This window comes from Sitophilus oryzae, unplaced genomic scaffold (assembly GCF_002938485.1).
Source record: "Sitophilus oryzae breed Bouriz unplaced genomic scaffold, Soryzae_2.0 scaffold_357_pilon_pilon, whole genome shotgun sequence".
NCBI lineage: Eukaryota > Metazoa > Arthropoda > Insecta > Coleoptera > Curculionidae > Sitophilus > Sitophilus oryzae.
In genome coordinates this window covers 1,541,651-1,562,654 of record NW_022146926.1, presented here as the reverse complement: position 1 = coordinate 1,562,654, position 21,004 = coordinate 1,541,651, and the positions used below count along the sequence as shown (strand labels likewise).

Below are 21,004 nucleotides of genomic sequence, written 5' to 3'. Positions count from 1 at the left end.
TGTCAAATGTCAAGTTCAAAATCTGTTATCTGTGGTCAATACTGTCAATTCATCGGAAAAGGATGCAATATATTAAAGAAATAAAAAATGTCATAAGATAGAAAGAGATGGACAACGTATTTTCTTCTTAACTATTTTCTGGGACTTTGGCAACCATTACCATAGATTAACTCAGAGAAGACTCTATTTCAATTTTTAATCCACAATTATTTTTTTAGATATTAATTAGAATATTTTAATATGAATTTCAATTAAAGAATAGTTAACGATAGATGTGTTTTATTTTGTATGTTTCAAACTTACTTAATAAATTTAAATCCATATATGAAAAATATTTTTCATATATGACATCTATCATCTGTCACATTTGACATGTGACAATTGTGATAAATGTACTTCACTTGTTTTCCGCATAGCGTTGTGTGATAAATGCGTCATGCGTCGACCATTGTATAATTGTGCATGGTGGTTTTAAGTAGCTTTCGCAGTTATTTATTGGGAGAGTGATTACTTTTTCTTATTACGGGATTATAAAGGAACATACAGATATAGATTAGTTTGCTGATGAAGTATCGTCAGGATCAATCCAACGGGGTATCAGGACAAGGACATCCGAAACGTTCGCGAATTTCGAAAAGCCCGCCCGCGAATCGTGTTATGGCCGGTAAGTTGTGTTGCAACACCGTCGTTTTTCGCCAACTGTGACCCCGATACGGGGATATGTGAAAAAAAAATTGTGCTATCTGAAAAATAAATGCATGATGGAAGGTAAATTACCTACATTTCATGGATAGGCATCATGTAATGTTTTACCAACATTTCCGCTTTCATCCATTCCATATCAAATACGCCACATACAATATTTTACTTTTACTCAGGACTGGCACAAGTTTATTTCGTTTCCCATTGTACTTGTTGTTTTTATTTGCGAAGGCATTGAATGATTTCAATTGTAAACACGAAAAAAGTAATGTAGCACCTAGTAGTTTTAACAAGGCCTATTGATATTTCGTTTTATGGTCCAGCCACTCACAGTATCCTTCTAAACCATTAGCTGTAAATAAGAAGTGAATTTTCTAATTTTGCAGTTTGGTTTCTTTACTTTGCCAGTAGCTTTATTAGCTATTTTATGCGAATATAAACAAATTGTATTATCATTTAACATAACCTATATGCAGCTAAATGTAAATTGTATTTTTTTAATCATTATCAAAAATTTTAGATTATTTTTATGTTAATTTTATTATGACACATATCTATTGTCTCTTCTCGCCACTACTAGAGATTAGAATTAGATAATATTGACTAATTGTACTATTAAGAGGATGTTCTTTACTATAAAAAAAACAGTACAATTATTAATAGCAGAATTACTGAAACACATAGCATACCACCTTGTATATTATTAACAAATTATCAAAAAAAAAAATGTTATAGATTGCTTGCATGTACATTTTTGTTTTTTTAAATACTTAACACTCTCGTACATGTAGGTAATGACTGTAACCTTTGCCCATTTTAATTTTTTTTCTTAATGTAAATTTGGATTTATTTATGGGTACCTTATACGTAGATAAATTAAAGTAATTAATTTTAAAATTATACTGATTTTACAGGCAATGGAGAGACCCAGTGGTGCTTTTCTCAAGTTAAAGGTACTCTAGATGATGATGTTACTGAAGCCGATATAATCTCTTGTGTGGAATTCAATCACGATGGGGAACTACTTGCCACCGGTGATAAAGGTGGGAGAGTAGTAATCTTTCAGCGTGACCCCATATCAAAAACTAGCCTTCCCAGGAGGGGGGAGTACAATGTATACTCAACGTTTCAAAGCCACGAGCCCGAGTTTGACTACCTCAAAAGTTTGGAGATTGAGGAAAAAATTAATAAGATCAGATGGCTGAAAAGGAGGAACCCTGCTCATTTTCTTCTATCTACAAACGATAAAACTATTAAATTGTGGAAGGTATCGGAAAGGGACAAGAAAGTTGAAGGGTATAATACTAGAGGTGAAAATGGTAAGTTTTTATATACAGTGGTGGCCAAAAGTAGTCATTTATGTTGAGAAATTAAAATATGAAATAAAGCGACTTATATAATCGTGACCTACAAATAATTTCCTACAAAACCTAATACATTTAAATAAAAAATTACAGCTATCAAAAAATATATAAAAAATTATGAATATTTTCTTGGTCAAAAGTATGGAAACTTAAGAAGAATGTTTATTAAAATTCAAGGTAATGTAAAAATTACTAATATTTAGTGGAATATCCCTTTTTTTATATATCCCTTTTGAATTAATTACTTCTCTACATCTTCGTGGCATCGAATCGATCAATCTCGTACAATCTTTACTGGAAATGCCCGCCCATTCAGTTGTTAGCACTTCCCATAATTCATTTTTATTTGAAATAGAATGGCTTCGAATTTTGCTATCCAAATGATCCCATAAATTTTCTATGGGGTTAAGATCCGGAGACTGTGAGGGCCAATCCATTAGTGGAACATTATGTTCATTTAACCAATTTTGAACAAACCGAGATTTGTGCTTGGGATCATTGTCTTGCTCGAACAACCATCTGAGTGGCATTTCTTCATCAGCATGAGGCAGTATATTATTCTCCAATATGTCTTTGTACAAAAAAACGGTCCATTATCCCATCAATTTTAACAAGAGAACCAACACCTGAGCGAGAAAAACACCCCCATACCATTATACTCCCACCCCCATGTTTTACTGTGGGCATCTGGCTGTACCGTGTACCTTTTGGTCTTCGAACATAACGTCTCCCGTCACTACCAAACAGTTGAAACTTGCTTTCGTCGCTAAACAGTACAGTATTCCATTTCTAATAAGACCAGGTGAGATGATCTTGAGCAAATTTAAAGCGGGCCATCCTATTATTCTTTGATATTAGTGGTTTCTTCACCGCAACTCTTCCAAAAAGTCCCATGTCATCCAACCTTCTTCTCACCGTGCGTGCAGATACCGATATTCCCCTTTCACCCATTTCTCGAGAAATGTCTGTGGATGTTTTTCTTGGATCTCCCATTGATATTCTCTTCATTACTTTCATTGTCCTGTTGCACAACTTTCTTGGTCTTCCTGACTTAAAAGCTGTTGAAACGTTCCCTGTTTTATTAAATTTACGAATTATTTTCGAAACGGTGCTTCTTAAAATGTTTAAATTTTTACTTATTTGAATTTGTTTATAACCGCTCTTGTATAATTCAACTATTTTATTTTTTAAATCCGTAGAGAAATATTTAGACTTGGGCATGATGTTTATATTTATCTGAAGTAAGTCGTACCGTTTATCAGCTTAAACTAAATAATTTTAATGTATTTATTTATGGTTTCCATACTTTTGGCCACAAGAAATCTATTGTTCCCCTACAAAAACTGCTAAACAGATCTTTTTCGCTGTGTAATTTTTGGAATACTTTTATTTGCTGATAAGCTGTTCATTTATATTCCTGAGAGTTTAAGCATAGCAATATTTTCTGTGATATTTTAAAAAGTAAAAAGTTTCCATACTTTTGGCCACCACTGTATGTAATGATAAATAATACTACTTTGTTAAAATGAAAATCAAGATTGTCACGTTCCATATTTTTATTTTACAATTTTTTTTTTCAATTAAGTTCTTCATGAGACATCTGACAACACTGGTATCTCAATAATCTTAAATTAAAATAAAAACAAATTATGGTGGTTCTGAGACACTGAAAAAAATACTTGCTTTATCATAGTTTTTAATATTTGTAATCTCAGTTATATTTTTTATACAGTATATTCCCAAATTATCTTTAGAGGAAAAACTTTTTTTATTATTGACATTTTGAGAAAAATGCATTCTTCATAAAAAATTTTGCTTGTTTTAAAAAACCAAACCTAACTAATTTCTTAAGAATATGGCAACATAGGTAGTAGATGAAATTTACAAGAAAGAAAACCCAGAAAAGGTCCAGTGGTTCCCAAAATTTTAGCAAAAAATCATTTTTATTCCGAAATTTTCAAAGTTAAACAACTCGGTTATTTTGGACTTATTTGAAAAACGATAAAGAGAAAGTATGTTTCTTTTTTCGATATTTGCACTTATTTAAGACTCACGTGTACAGGGTGGGTCAAATTCGACGCTTTTAAATGGAAACACCCTTTACTATAGTAGATAGACGAAAACTGATATCGGTGTCTGGAGCTCAATTTTCATCAAAAACATGATGGTGAAAACCGCACATTAATATCTGTTACCGTTTCGGAGTTACGGGGTGTTTTTCAAAAATGTGCATTTTTAACAAATCGCTGTAACTTTTTTGCTATGGAAAATTTTGTATTTCTATCAAAACATTTCCAAAGCACCTTTTTACGTAGAATTTAATGGTTTAAGTATAATTTTTTTTAAATTAATGATTTAAGGGTTATCAACAGAAAAATTGATTTTTTATTTGGTACACCCTCTGTATTTTTAATTAACTGAAAAGAATATAAAATTACCTTTCCAAAAATATAGCACACTTGATATTTTGTTACAATCCCCTTCGAAATACAGAATTTTTAAAAGATCGCCACTTTTAACTAGTATGCTTTGGATTCCTTATTGATATGCCCTTAATGGACCTCGAAAACACATTTTTCCAGCAAGACGACGCACCGTCTCTGAAAGCTGAAGTTCATCAGTAAATTTTTGCAGCCAATTTCAAGAATAATTGATCCCAGCCGTTGGCCGTCGAGGCCGCCTGACTTAGTGGCTATGGAGTGGGAGCAGGACCAGGTTTGAAATGTTTGGCAAACCCATGCTAGACCTAGCAGACCTAGGAGACATATCGCCCTCAGACATAACGGCTTATATTAAGAGGCTGGGTCTTGAGGATGAACTTTGACGCTCTTGTAAATTAGAGCTTGTAGAAACTGAGCCACAATAGGCCGTCGCGGCCTCAGTGGAGGGTCCCCTATGGGACCCACTCTTAGTCAAATACAATACAATACAATTAAATTCTACGTAAAAAGGTGTTTTGGAAATGTTTTCATAAGAATACAAAATTTTCCACAGCAAAAAAGTTACAGCGATTTGTTAAAAATGCATATTTTTGAAAAACACCTCGCAACTCCGAAACGGTAACAGATATCGATATGCGGTTTTCACCATCATGTTTTTGACAAAAATTGAGCTCCAGATACCGATATTAGTTTTTGTCTATCTCCTACAGAAAAGGGTGTTTCCATTTAAAAGCGTCGAATTTGACACACCCTGTACATAGGATGATTCAAAATATTTTACACAAAAGTTTTAGTTTTTTTAAATGGAATGCTGTATATTTGTTGCTCATTGGATATGTTATTACATTCTCATTCCATCAATAAGGCCATGTCATAATCTATACCGAATGGTTTTTGGAATACTACAATTTTTATTATTATATACCTACCTGTCTGTATCAAAAATTAAGAATTATACCATGCTCTTTAGGCCCTAATAGCAAAGCGCCCTCATTATAAATTCAAAAGAACAACAGGGTGTGTAAACGAATTTTACCTGTCTATCATCATCTTTTTGCATACATTTATAAGGGAAATAGAAATTCTAGGTCAGTCCACTCTATAAATGAGAAAAGAACAATACTGTCCTAAAATGCAAATGAGGTCGTAAAGGGCGAAATTGAAATATATTTTATATTTGCTATTGGCAGGTACATGGCATGGCATGGTTTATGATTGTTTTACGACTCTAACCTCCCCTATGTGCTATCAGAGCCAATAAAATTGACTATAGTTGAAAACTCTTTATAAACACAATTTATTGTGGTGATGCAGTTAAAATATTATCATTAAAAACAGAAAATTTGTGTATAAACATCAATTTTAGATTTAAATATTATTGATCAAAACAAGAAATTTGATAAAATTTTTATTTGTTCGTGTTATAAAATACCATATTATAAAAATAGAGAAAAATACACATCCAGTTCTGATTCGTCCTATACCTGTATGTGCATGCAATATAATTCCGTATAATCGAAAAAAAAACGGCGTCCAGTTGGCTTGGAAATGACGATCGATGACATTTCCCATATAATTTTACCTTTGAATAAGAAGACTAAGGAAGGAGCATAATGCTATCCATGTATTCATGCATGGTGGGCGGAAAAAGCACCATAAAAGCACTCTAGGGTGGGGATCCTTGACAGTTCTGTTTGACGATTCATTTGACACATTTGAATTTGATTTGAAATTTTGTGGATTTGTCAGTCTTTACGGAGCTGATTTTATGTTATTTATTATTTATTCTACTACTGATAGTAGGTAGTAAAGGTAGTAAATCTAGATGGAAATTGTGGCAGAACTTAAATTAACAGTGACACTATCGCGATTTATCGAAAAAGACTCTAAAATAGTTGGTTGTGTAGCGTGCGGTAGATCTCGGCAAAAATCGAGTGAAATAATGGAACAACTTTTCGCTAGTAAGTGACTATATAATATACATACGTGTAGTAAACCGATCATTTATGAAATTCACTTAAATTAACTAAATTATATATTTTTCTTGCATTTTAGCTTTTATTTATTACTTGTCAAAGATTAGATTTCAAAGAATTTAGATACGTTAATTTGACTTACCTGCTTCAGTAGCGTATCGGATGTTTGTAGTATAAATACTTATTATAACTTATTTTTATTAGAATTATATATTTTTATAACAATTTTAATAACTACCAACATTTATTCACAACGTAAAATAAAACAACAAATTATTGAGTCTACCCCACGTCTACCCTACATCATAGTTTTACATTTTTTAAATAAAATTAGAACGACACTGATAAACCGGAATTTAAGTCGGCCATATTTGAGGCCCATCGCGGTGTACCTAAGGTTTTTGATATGCTCCTTCCTTAGTCTTCTTATTCAAAGAATTTTACATATAAAATGACAGCGATTTTCATTTCATAGCCATCGCTGACGCCGTTTTTATTCGATCATGCCGTATATTTATAGTATACTTAATTTTAATTTTAAAAGAATTACTGAGTAACAGGCTTCAATAACATGATGTTTTTAGAATAGGAAATCCATAGAGTGCAAAAATTTACAGTATTTAAAAAAACTACATCTGTAATAAATATATGTATTTGAATATCTACAAAGGTATTTTTCAAATATGTGCTACTAGTCCCACTATATTTTGCACAGAATGAAAAAAAAATTGATATGGAGTTTTTTGAACCCAGGGTCAACCCTGTATAGAGTCTACAAAGCTTAAAATAAATGCTTTCGATTCTTTTTTAATTTACTGAAATACTATAACCTTTGTTAATAACCCTTTTTTAATAAATATCGAACAACCTAGCATATTTTTGTTTGTATATTTTGGGTATCTGCATTTTGTACAGAGTGTCCCATTTTCGTGTGTTTGTTACTACTTTTATATGCTACTTTTTTTATGAAACTAAAAAGGCTACAGACAGATTTGTCCTAGCCCTAATAGGTCCTGAAAAACAGGGCGAATTTTGATTAATGAAAATAAGTATATTACATTTTTAGACAGCTCATAACGAGGCAAATAAAATAATATACCGGGTGCGTCTCAAAAGTGGCTCACCCCTATAACTTTTATATTTTTTCATATAACAAAACGAGATTTGGTATGTTAGTATATGACATAAATTAGGATTGATTGACGTATTCAATTGTTTTTGGTCACTTCTTGTTTCACCGGAAATGACTTCAACATTTGATTTTTAAATGACACCCTCGGTATTTTTTTACTTTATTTGATAGAAAATAAAACTCTGAATAGCATGACATATCATATGTGAGCCACTTTTGAGACGCACCCGGTATAGGGTGTTCCATTTAAAAAAAAATAAGTTCCCAGCAAAAAACTGATTACGCCTACGCCACTGGATTCTAAGTGAAAAACTCTGCGGAACAAAGTTTTCATCTTTTGATAATTTTATAAAATAACGAAGATAAGAAAGGTGTCAGAAAAATAGAAAATTTCCAAGTTCGCCCTGTATTTCAGGAACTAAATGGTCTAGGACAACTCTGTATGTTGCATGTTCAGTTTTATAAAAAAAAGTTGTACAGTGATGTGAAAACCGCATTCTTTACTTTTCTCAAACGAGAAATCCCATAAAACACACGAAAATGGGACACCCTGTACATTTATACCCTAATGAAATATTTTATACAGGCTCACTTGTAGAACCTGGTGCTGTTAGCGCGTTACGCGTCCCCGTCATAAAGCCTATGGAACTGATGGTGGAAGCCTCCCCACGAAGAATATTTGCCAATGCTCACACCTACCATATAAACTCTATATCGGTTAACTCGGATCAGGAGACTTATTTGTCGGCCGATGACTTGCGAATTAATCTGTGGCACCTCGAAATCACCGACCAGAGTTTCAATATCGTCGATATTAAACCGACAAACATGGAGGAGCTGACAGAGGTCATCACGGCCGCCGAGTTTCATCCTGTCGAATGCAATCTGTTTGTTTATAGTAGTAGTAAAGGAACAATTAGGTAAGTCGATAATACCACAGAGAGGGTATTCTATATGTATACAGATAAAAATCTTATCCCTAAATTGTTTTTTGTATGACGAACAAACGAGTAAAATTTCGTGTGCGCAAAAATAAACTCGCGTAAAATAACAATAGACAGCGTAATAGAGAGATATCGCTAAATCGAATAGCGTGCATGGACGTTAATAAGGCCAGGTGTTATTTCCTTTACGTGAGGTGGTATTAACTCTCTTCATTTATAGTTATCGGATCGGAAAGAATTCTGTTCGCGTTACGTCCTCTATTTAAACTTAACCTAACTTTGAAATTGTTTTGTTTACTAGGTATTTTAAAACTAAAGGGCTAAGGTGCTTATTTCCAGTGCTTTATTGTTCAACGTCTGCCAGTGGGTTTAGGGCAACAAGCAACAAATTCTCTTAGAAGGGCTAAGTCGTCATCTGCTGTAAACCTAAGCCTCTTTATAGGTTCTTTAATATTGGAATAGGTGGAATCCATATTTTAGGCTATATTTATTTAATTAAAACTAATCCCAGCTACTTAAATATCAAATTATCTAATAAAACTAAAGTAATAATTCAAAACAATTCAAACATAACCTAAAATAAAAGATCTCGCCGGCCGGCCCCGGTTGTCAAATACCCGCACATGCCCATTTTAGTGGTCGAGAACTATCGACAGCCTATCGATATTTATCGATAGTTTATACTATCGAAAACTATCGATATTATATTTCTGACCATCGATAGTTTTCGATAATTATGTCTTTATTACTATTTACCAGTTTCAATAAAGAAAAGACATTCAGGTTTAATTTTTTTAATCACAACCAATCGGTTCTTTAACATAGGCTGAAAATAAATAAGAATCTTCTTTTAAACGAGTTTTCGGAGAAGTTAGTCAACCCGAAATATGTCATTATTGTCAAAATTATCAAATGTCGTGTCAACGCTGTCAACGTTAACTGTCAACAGTGTCAACTTTAACGTCAAACGTCAACTTCAAGCTTACGGCCAACGGATTTTTGGATCTAATCTGGCATTTTTGCTTTGCATTTTGCAATTTAATTTATATGTGATAAACAATAATAAACATAAATCAAAATATAAAAAAACGTATGTGATGTGTGATGCGTTCATTCCATTTGCAGGCGGTGGTTTAATATAAAAATGTTATTTAAAGAGTCTGGGGTAGTTTTTTACGCCAATGATCTCCCACAAAACATAATTTATTTAAAAAATAACCTAAAAACTGGTAAACTCACTAATTATTATGACTATCGAACACTATCGATAATAATCGATGGTCAAAGGACCGACTATCGATAATTATCGATGGTAGGGACTATCGATAGATCTCGACCACTAGCCCATTTAAGCAATTTTTAAACGTTATTTAGAAATAGCGCTTGGTGTAATTCAAGAACAGTTAACCTTACCGTTCTTGGGTGTAATTGATCCGCAAATTACGTCAGGCGGTAACGTTATTAGCGGGTGTTGCGTTAAAAATTGACTCGCGCATATCGTAACCATGATAAGGTACGCGTAAATACTGCATGACGCTATTTGGTTTTCCGATATCTCTTTAATAACTGTGCCGGTCAGGCGCTGTGCACAATTTTAGAGGCCATAAGTGGGCGTGCTATGTGCGCAAACTAATAACCTAACTAGTGCCTGATTCCGAAAATTGGAACCACAAAAAACAATAAAGAAAAAACAAAGTTTATAGTCTGTGGCTAAGGCAACTATTTTCATTCTAATTGATGTCATTACTTTTTTTAGGTTATGTGATATGAGAGCGGCAGCTCTGTGCGACAAGCACGCGAAGCTCTTCGAGGAACCGGAAGATCCGACAAATAGGAGCTTCTTCTCAGAAATAATATCCAGTATTAGTGACGTCAAATTGTCAAATAACGGCAGGTATATGATCTCGCGGGACTACCTTTCCGTTAAGGTATGGGATTTGCATATGGAGTCAAAACCTATTGAAACTTATCCTGTAAGTATCACATTTTTTTTAGAGATTTTTTTAGAGATAATAAGGAATATAAGGAAGGTCATAAGGATACTAAGGAAGATCTTAGTAATTAAAAAAAATCATTGGTATAGTCTATAAAATGAATAACTTTTAATTTTTTACCAACATGGCAAATATAAAATCCCTCTGTCAGTTACTGATATTCTTTAAATTGAGTGCCTGAACGAATCAGATAGGTAACTCTTTTTACTTTTGTGAAATAGAAAAGGAAAATAATAAAACAAGTGACAGTTCTTCCTCTTCTTACAAAAATCAACTCGAAATGACATAATTGTCAAAAGTAAAATGTCATCAGCTTTTGACATTTCTAAATATCAGGCCAATGCCGTCTCTAATAGAACAGCCTCGGAGCGAGATTTATGACGTCACGCTAGTTAGATACTACGGATTAATAAATATGTTGTAGAATACATGGAAAACATAATTATTCCTCGTATTTTTGGTTTGTATTTTAAAAACGATATAGTTTACATGAAATATACATAATATACAGTTAATAAATACAATATAACGGGAAATTAAAACAACTTTCGTTGCACGTCATCTATGCCACCATGCGTCGTCTTATGGAGTTTGCTGGTGGTCGTAATATGATGTGCAACCAAAGTTATTTTAATTTCCCCATATATACCTATTTATAGTAATAAATACTTTGGCAAATAAAACTATGAACCATACAAATGCAGCAAATGTTTTACAATATACAAATAATGAATAGGGGGTTTGAAAATCGATCTAATTTAACAAAAAACATTCAATATCTACTAATAGTGATATATTATTATTTACATTCACAAAATTTATATGCATATTTTGCAAGTATCAATGTTCAAAAAATTATATTTGCAAATAATACAATATCATAGAAAAAAAGGCGTCAGCGATGGCTATGAAATAAAGATCGCTGTCATTTTATATGTAAAATTATTCTAAAGTTTTTGATTTTCTTGGGATTTAAAACCTAGGATTTACCAAAAAAGCAAGTGGTAGTAAAAACCAACCAACCCCACCAAATAACCACCTAACCAATGCATTAACACCCCCCAAATAACCAGGCTAACCAATGCATTAAGACCCTCCAAAAAAAATATTTTTTTATGAAATAAAGATCGCTGTCATTTTATATGTAAAATTATTCTAAAATTTTTGATTTTCTTGGGATTTAAAACCTAGGATTTACCAAAAAAGCAAGTGGTAGTAAAAACCAACCAACCCCACCAAATAACCACCTAACCAATGCATTAACACCCCCCAAATAACCAGGCTAACCAATGCATTAAGACCCTCCAAATAACCAGGCTAACCAATGCATTAACACCCTCCAAATAACCAGGCTAACCTAATTAGTTAATGTTTTTGGTAAATCCTAGGTTTAGCGCGCTTATCCTAGGTTTTTTGCCGCATTTCGGACGTTTACAGTGACATATATATTTATTAATTAATACATATTTATTAATCCGTAGTATCTAACTAGCGTGACGTCATAAATCTCGCTCCGAGGCTGTTCTATTAGAGACGGCATTGCGTCAGCATGGCCGCAAGTTGCTAACCTAATAAAATTAACACTAGAAAAGCCCGCGGAATCTGTCAAATTCAAAGTTATTCGTTTCACAGACTATCATACAAGTAAACCAACAAATGATTGAACCCTATATTATATTTTTACAATTTTAAGTAACATTAGAACGGCACTGATGAGCAGATTAGTTCACATGGTAGCGACCGATGAATCACTCCCAAACATTCGTGGCGTTTACTATATGCTCCTTCCTTAATCTTTTTATTCGAAGACTATAATCATAGTGTGGTATTTTCATGCAATTTTTGTGTTTAGGTTCATGAATATTTGAGAGCTAAACTGTGTTCCTTGTACGAGAACGACTGTATATTCGACAAATTCGAGTGCTGTTGGAACGGCAACGACACGGCAATAATGACGGGCTCGTACAATAACTTCTTCCGGATCTTCGATAGGACAATGAAGCGGGACGTGACGCTGGAGGCGTCGCGAGACATTGCCAAACCGAAAACGTTGCTGAGACCGCGCAAGGTCTGTTCGCAGGGCAAAAGGAAAAAAGACGAAATCAGTGTGGACTGTTTAGATTTTAATAAGAAAATTTTACATACCGCGTGGCATCCTCTAGAGAATATAATAGCTGTGGCAGCAACCAATAATTTATTTCTGTTCCAAGACAAATTTTAGTTTTTATCTGTTCTAGTTATTAACTTTTTTAAGTCTGTTTTTTTCTGGACTTGTAAAAATCTATCGGTGGCAGTGTATTGATTGAGAAACTCCGAAAAAGTGCCATATAGATCAAAGTTATTTTATTAATTAGTGCAATTTTATTTTGCTTTTTTATTTATACACAATAATTTTGGCATCACGTTTCTTCATAAAACTGGTAACTGAAACATATCTATCAAGTACTGACGGTTATTTTATATATATTTGTTTCTTTTTACAATGTGTTAATTTCATTTTTTTGTAGATTATATTTATACAGCGAGTTTTGATTAATTATATAACTTTATTAAGCCGGTATTGGTGAAGTTATTCAAATTAAATCGTGATTTTCTTATTAGAACATCGATTGTATCTGTATACCTTTTATTATTATTATTATAATTAAACATGCCCATCTATACGGAATTGGTTATTTTACATTATTTCTTTTATGGATATTTCGAAAAATTTAATTTCATTTGTGATTTTTTGTGGGCTAAAGTTGAAGATTATACAGGGTGTGTCGAAGAAGGTAGTTATTAAGAACTTCTTGACCATGTCCAATACAACAAATTAAAATTTATTTATTTATTGTTAAATTATTCTGCTTTTCTATAAGCCATTGAAATAAGTTTGGTATCAATTCACATTTAACTATTTTTGAACATGTGAAAACATTTATTAGGGATTATTCTTGTTGGATTTTAGGTACTTCAGTGAAGCTTATTTGATTTTTCGGGTTTAAAAAGCATTCAAAAAATGTTTTTCTTAAAGTTCCTGTACATCTATTAAACTCAGTATAATGGAGATAAAATCAAATTCTGATTCTTTTTTCCGATACGTTGTAACCTAACCTCACATTTGGTATACCCGATGTGGATTTTTATAATTCGCTACCTGATTTACTTGTCGCATTACATAGGCTAATTTCGAGCGAACAACCGTTGGTTATGGCTGACCAGTGCCTTCTATTAAAAGACCAGCCTGCGGGCGAGAGTTATGACGTCACGCGAGTTAGATATAACGGAAATTTGTTGTAGAAGACATGGAAAACATAATTATTCCTCAGATTTTTGGTTTGTATTTTAAAAATGATGTAGTTTACATGAAATATACATAATATACAGTTAATAACTACAACATATATACCTATTTATAGTAATAAATACTTTGGCAAATAAACTATGAACCATACAAATGCAGCAAATGTTTTACAATGTACAAATAATGTATAGGTACATAAGATAACGGGTAAAATGTAAATATATTTTAAATTTTGGGGTTTGAAAATCGATCTAATTTAACAAAAAACATTCAATATCTACTAATAGTGATGTATTATTATTTGCATTCACAAAATTTATATGTATATTTTGCAAGTATCAATGTTTGAAAAATTATATTTACAAATAATACAATTTTATCAAAAAAAAATCGTCAGCGATGGGTATGAAATGAAGATCGCTGGCATTTTATAAGTAAAATTATTCTAAAATTTTGATTTTCTTGGGATTTTAGGTTCGGGAAAATGCTGATTTAAGTTTTTCATTTGGGTTTCATTATTTTTATTTGGCTTAAAACGTTTCGGCTAACTATAGTCTTCATCAGTGTTGTGTCATATGAGAAAGATAGTGTCGAATATAATCCAAAAAATTACATATACAATATAATTCACACCTCATAATGTTTACTGCAATTAATAAACTAATATAAACTTATCAAAAGATGACCACATATTTTTTAAAATTATTATTCTTAACACTAAAATTATCTACATTGACTATGGAGTACGCAATAAACATGTGTGTGGTGTGAATATTTTATATGTAATTTTTTGGATTATATTCGACACTATTTTTTTCATATGACACAACACTGATGAAGGCTATAATGTTAGCCGAAACGTTTTTTTTTAACCAAATAAAAATAATGAAAAACCAAATGAAAACTTAATCAGCGTTTTTCCCGAACCTAAATCCCAAGAAAATCAAAAAATTTAGAATATTTAGAAACAAGGTTCAAGAATATCAAATTTTCCAAGATTGTAAAATTCTAGTTAATTATTTTATGTGTACAGTTATATTTAGGGAATGTCATCGATGTTCATTTCCAAGCCAGCTAGACGCCGATTTTTTTCGATGATACGGTATAATTCTTACGTAAAATGTAAATAACATTAGACCAATTAAAACAAAGAAATATGAATTTATTAGTATTTTTAGTAACACCTTTATTCTTAAAACTTAATTTTGTATTATGCAAATATACCAATTTTATTGTTATTTTATTCATATTGTATTCAGCCATCACTTAAATATTTGATATTAATTTGGTATTATAAATAATCAACACTATTCATTAAAAATTACTGAACAAAAATATATGTTATGCTTGACAACTTGACACATTATTATATATTATCAAACAAAAACACATTCTTCTTTTTTAAACTGTATCAGTCTTGTCTTTACAAAAATCTTTTTAAAATTTGAACTCAAAATAATAATCTTTTTCATGATCTTTAATACACATATTCTTTATTTTTCCCTAGATCATAATACCTACTTACGTGTTTGAATCTATCGAAGCTGAACCAACAACACTTGGACTGGAGATTCCACAATATGAATAAAATAAACATAATTGTCCAGTTTTCATTAATACCATCATGGGAGAATATTTTTAAATTTATTAAAGATATTTTCAATAGAATTCTCTTGATTTATAACTCGTACCCACTTTTCTTGCTCTTCCGGACACTTTAGGCTGCCTAGTATAACTATCCTTTCCACCATGAACACAACAAAGATGAGGCATAGCACCAAAAACACACTCCACTTAAGCTTTATTGATGAATTGTTAGAGTCTTAAAAAACACACACAAAAATCACGATGAGTAAAAAATGTATGGGCATTTTTAGGTTAAATCATTTACACAACGTGTAATTTTTCAATTTTTCTATTTATTATGCGAAACCGAGAGTGACCATATATCTGGTAGTAGTTTATGTCACTTAAACACCAAAATAATTAGTTTTTTCCACTACAATAATAAATAATACCAAAAATCAACCGACAAAATATGAAACGGAATCTAACCCAATATCTAAGTATGTACAGCTGATTAGTAAACAAAAGTCCGCCCCCAGGCTGATCTTTTAAAGAACGGCAGTGGGCTGACAGATTAACAATGCTTAAAACGTCAGTTGTCAACCAATCGGTAGACAACTGACGTTTAAAGCATTGTTTATCTGTCAACCATAAGCAACGGTTCTTGGCTCGAAATTGGTTATATAATTTTTTTTCTCATAATTGTAATTGTAATTTTTTGGTACACCCTGTATAGCTCAGTTCCGATCTGTTTTATTTTGAAATGTTTTGCAGACTTTATCATATCATACAAAATAAATATGTACGCTGCCACAACAAAATATCTTAACATTGTATTATATAATTTTAAGTTATATTTCCATTTCCTTTTCCTTGGACTTTGTTAAACTTAAGGTATATTTTTTTAGCTATATTGTACAAATTCAAATGAAGTCTGCAACTTTCTCACATAAATTGACAGAACACATTTAAGTAAACTAAATCTTAATGTCGCCTTAAGGATTCTTAACGCGCGAGTGCATTTTTTATGTGACAAAGATGCAAGCTTGTTTTAAACAAATGTGATAATAATTACAGATGTTTAAGAATAAAAACAAATAAGTTGTTTTTGATTATTCCACTAATTAGCTGAATTCCGGGAACGATTGTGTTTTGTACACTAAAAATGTTAGTTTTGCTGTAGAAAAATTATACCTAAAATCTGTTATTTAAAGAACAAGTAATAGAAACATATTTCGAATAAAATTTATATAATACAAGCTATTTCTAGTGCCTTCCCTCAAGAGAATATATTGAACTTGGATGAGATCAAATACCGTGCTGGCAACTGTTACTCTTGGGTCGGTATTTACATGCGTGGACGTAAATCGCATAGGGATCTTATTAAGTCGGAGTGAGAGATGTGCGATGGCGTGCTATTGCGGCGTTGCCGGTACGCCTTTCCCTGTCAAGTAAAGTAAAATATATATATATATATATATATATATATATATATATATATATATATATATATATATATATATATATATATATATATATATATATATATATATATATATACTGCTGGCAAAGGAATATTAGCAATAGGAGGTTTTCAATGCGATAAAAAAGATGGTAAGGCTGCAAAATACACTGCAGTGCAACAGAGACGGATAAAGTGTCTTTTCCCTACCATCGTATAGGGAAGTGATCATAGAAGTGATACGACGAGAGAGCCCCTGCGAGAGGGGGCGCCGGGCGGTCTTTAAGACGCTTGTGTGGGGGCTACCGCCTACTAATAGAACAGAATCGAAAAAATAGAAACAGGACGGACAGTGTTGCCATTCAATTAAATCGAAATTATGTTGGCTTGTCAAAATCCTAAATCTTCTAATCCCATTATCTTGCCTACTTAATGAAATATTAAATAAAGTACGAAACAATTTTAAGAATGTTTTCTCTAGGCACATAACTTCTTTCTAAAACGAAAAGTAACATGCAAAACTTTGAAATCATTTCTAAAATAGCAAGTGCAATTCTATGAAATGGCAATACTGTACGATCTTCCTAGCAGTCGCCCCGACACAGTCGGTCGGCGGCGGCGCTTGACAAAGCCGCGGCTGTGACAAAGGAATTAGGCCGAAAAAAACTTTATAAGGAGTAGCCGAACAGGGTTGCCGGGTTGGTTAGATTATAATTCCATACGAGAACAAAATTCTCGGTAGATCTTCAACAAAAATTAAAAGTACAGAAACGAAATAAAATATAATATTTAAGTCCAAAATTAGCATTCCTATGTGTCGTAATAATAGATCATCAAATAAAATACAAATATAATAAATATAACAAGAATTAGAAATAGCTAGGTATATTATTTGATATTAAAAAAAAATATTGAATTAAATAATATTAATATATTAATAAAAACATATAAAACTATAACAAGTAGGGATAGCAGTCACAAATTAGTGTAACAGTCACTTTTTACCTTTGTACAAATTTTGATCAGTGATATCTAAAATTAATTTCATTTCAATGGTAAAGCTGTAGCAACTCTCAACTCTTTTTTCATATTAATAAATTTTTTTGACGGGAAAATCACTAAATATTGTCCGAATTTAGGTTGTTTCTTAACTTAAATTTTGTTTTTGTTTACATTTTTTGGGGGAAAATATGGGTTCAACTTTAGTAGATGAATGAAATAAAATCTTTTCAAAAGATATCAACTTCTTCGGGCATGCCGCCAATCCCGCGCCTAATAAGGAGTAATAAGGATTTTTAGGAATATCTCTGTAACTCTGCAACTAGACAGAACGATGACCTGTATGTCTGTTATTACTAAATAAAATTTAATGAAACAATAATAAAGTCAGATTATATAGATTCCAACGCGGCAGTCGCTTAATTTTTAGTCAAATAAGTCAGCTTTTTAAAAGTGCTTCTATTGTAAAAACTAAAGACGCAGTTGAATATATCGTTGGGTTTTTCTTTAAATCGGTAGATCGGTAGCTTACAGACGAAACCGGTAGACCTGGCAACTGATATTGAACTGACGGTAGTCGGAATAGCGAGGTGCGGAGGCGCGGGAAGGGAAATAAAATAATGGCGATAAATAAAGGGCAGGGAGATTGGTATCATGAGTGGATGGGAGGTGGCGGAATTTCCAAAATTTGTTATCTTATTGGAGTTTGTCTAAGTAGACAGTCGTAGTGGAAGTGGAAACGGGGAAGTCGTTGTCCATCTCTGTTTAAGCATAGACTTTTTATAGGCGTTTCATTCCAATGCATGTAATTCCTATGCCTAGAGATCCATTGCCGGGCCTGTATATCGGTTTAGAACGTCTTGCGACGTTGTCCGATGCCTAACTTCCACGTCTTCCGATCGTTCCATTCTCCCTCGCTTAGATTTCTGGCACTCATTGCTCTTGTGACACCCTCCTTCCAAGTCTTCTTAGGTCTTCCACGTTTTCTTCGATATTGGGATATCCATTGCATAATTTGTTTTGGAAGTCGTGTGTCATCCTACATGTCCGTACCACATAAGTTGTTGGCGTTCGATGTCGGTTGCCAAAGATCCCTCTATTCCTATCCTCTGTTGGATTTCTTCGTTTCGGACTCTATCTCTTCGGGAAATTCCTAAGGTTCTTCTATAGGCATCCATTTCTACCGCTTCCAGTTTTTTTCGGTTGGCTTCCGTTATTCGCCAAGTCTCTGCACCATAAAGTAGACTGCTCTTTACCAGGGTCTGGTATATATTGATCTTCCGTTTCTTCCCTGCTTCATTACTCCAAAATACTCCATTCAGACAGCCAATTGTTCTTCTAGCTTGTGATATTCGTTTTTTAATGTCTTTGTCATCTTTAGCTGTTCTATCAAATATCACTCCTAGATAGGTGTAGTCATTGCAGGCTTCTTTCTATCTCTTCATTTTCTAGATGTACGCTAGATAGTTCTGCACCAATAGGTAGATATTTAGTTTTTCCTGTATTTATTTCCAAACTCCATCGTTGATATTCCTCTTGTAGTTTCCTTGTCATGTACTCCAAATCATCTTTATCGTTGGCCATAAGAACTTGATCATCTGCGAACTGCAGGGTATATAGACAGGTATGTCCCAAATTAATGCCCATTCCATTACATTTTCTCTTTCATTGTCTCAAGGCCTTTGCTACATATATTTTAAATAATGTGGGAGAAACACAACATCCTTGTCGTAGATATTTATTGACAAAGAATCTTCCAGGTAATGTGTTGCCTATTTTAATTTGTGATTTCGATTCTTCGTACAAGTTTTTCAGAGCTCTAATTAAGGTGTAGTTAATGTTGGTGTCCTGTAGTACCTTGAATAGTCTGTTAACTGGAACGGTATCATATGCTTTGTGAAGGTCAATAAACATGAGGTGTGTCTCCTGATAAATACTACTTTTTTCTCTATTAGTTGTTTCAGACAGAAAATATTATCGGTACAGGTTCTCCCAGTCCGAAAACCAGATTGTTCCTCCTCTTCTTGTTGTTGGTATTCCTGTTCTATTAAATCTCTAAGGATCCGTCCGTATAATCGACTTAGGGTACTTGTTACTGATATACCTCTATAGTTGGAGCACACTTGTTTATTTCCCTTTTTGTGGATTGAGGATATATAGGCGATTTTCCACTCTTTTGGTATTGGGGCGCCGTTCAAGAATCTATTTATACACCAGGTTAAGGCTTTAAATAGTTTTTCTGTTCCACATTTTACCAATTCACCTGGAATATTCTGCGGTCCCGGGGCTCTGTTATTTTTCAGTGCTGCCACTGCCTTTTTCGTTTGCGGTATGTTAATAACTTCTCCGGAAATATTTATCTCTGTGGGTGATATTGTGGAGTATTCCTGCCTATTTTCCGTTAAGAGTTTTTCGTAGTATTCCTTCCATTTATTCATTGGTATTAATTGTAGCTTGGCCCTCTGTTTTTCTGAGGTTTTGACTTGGTTTATGAACTTCCATGACTCGGCACACTTCCTTCCTCCCAAATAGGTATTTATTTCTTGACATTTCGTATCCCATATTTCTCGTTTCGCAGTTCTTATTTTTTGTCTTGTTGTTCTTTTAACTTCTAGATATGCGACTCTATCTTGTTGTTGTTTACTACTTAGCCATTTTTGTACGCGTTTTTCTTTTCCTTAATTAAGCAATCTATTTATTAAATTATAAAAAAAAAATAGATTGCTTAATTATTTTTAAAACACTTTTCGAAAAGATAACTAGATAAAATCATTAGATATGTTTCTGAGCATCTGAAATGGAATTATAAGGATATCGTTAGGGTGTTCATTTTTTTATAATGAGGAAACGTCAGTAATCGCGACAATTAACACATAACACGCCATGACTTAAGAACCACTTTAGTATTGAAACTTTTTTTATTTTGAAGATCGGATCTTTTACAAGGTGTTTAATAAGAAAAATTCGATTTTTTTTATACGTTTGGCAACGTGTTTACTGTTCTCTCTTTGTTCAGTACATTATAAACGCATTGTACTCTTCTTACATACGGAAATCTCGACACAAGACTAACCTTTGCCAGCCTTTAGTATAAGTTCGCAAGAGGTATATTTTAAACTACATATAAAAAAATCTACT

At 32.7% G+C, this 21,004-nt stretch overlaps 2 protein-coding genes across 5 annotated transcripts; one reads left to right on the top strand and one right to left on the bottom strand.

The window, feature by feature from the left end:
• Positions 1-422: 422 nt before the first annotated feature.
• Positions 423-13,910, top strand: LOC115884805 (protein phosphatase PP2A 55 kDa regulatory subunit). Of its 4 annotated transcripts, none has more exons than XM_030903493.1 (5): positions 423-664; positions 1,617-2,021; positions 8,214-8,535; positions 10,316-10,532; positions 12,406-13,909. In XM_030903493.1, the coding sequence occupies exons 1-5, from the start codon at positions 565-567 to the stop codon at positions 12,772-12,774; spliced, it is 1,413 nt and encodes a 470-aa protein (XP_030759353.1). In that variant the 5' UTR covers positions 423-564; the 3' UTR covers positions 12,775-13,909. The 4 variants fall into 4 exon arrangements, with proteins under 4 accessions (XP_030759353.1, XP_030759352.1, XP_030759354.1 ...); XM_030903492.1 differs by having other exon boundaries at positions 8,202-8,535; XM_030903494.1 differs by having other exon boundaries at positions 529-768; positions 8,202-8,535; positions 12,406-13,910.
• Positions 13,911-18,900: 4,990 nt separating this feature from the next.
• LOC115884770 lies at positions 18,901-20,304 on the bottom strand. Its single transcript, XM_030903446.1, has 2 exons — positions 19,724-20,304; positions 18,901-19,252 (listed from the first exon to the last, which is right to left on the bottom strand). The coding sequence occupies exons 1-2, from the start codon at positions 20,302-20,304 to the stop codon at positions 18,901-18,903; spliced, it is 933 nt and encodes a 310-aa protein (XP_030759306.1).
• Positions 20,305-21,004: the final 700 nt, after the last annotated feature.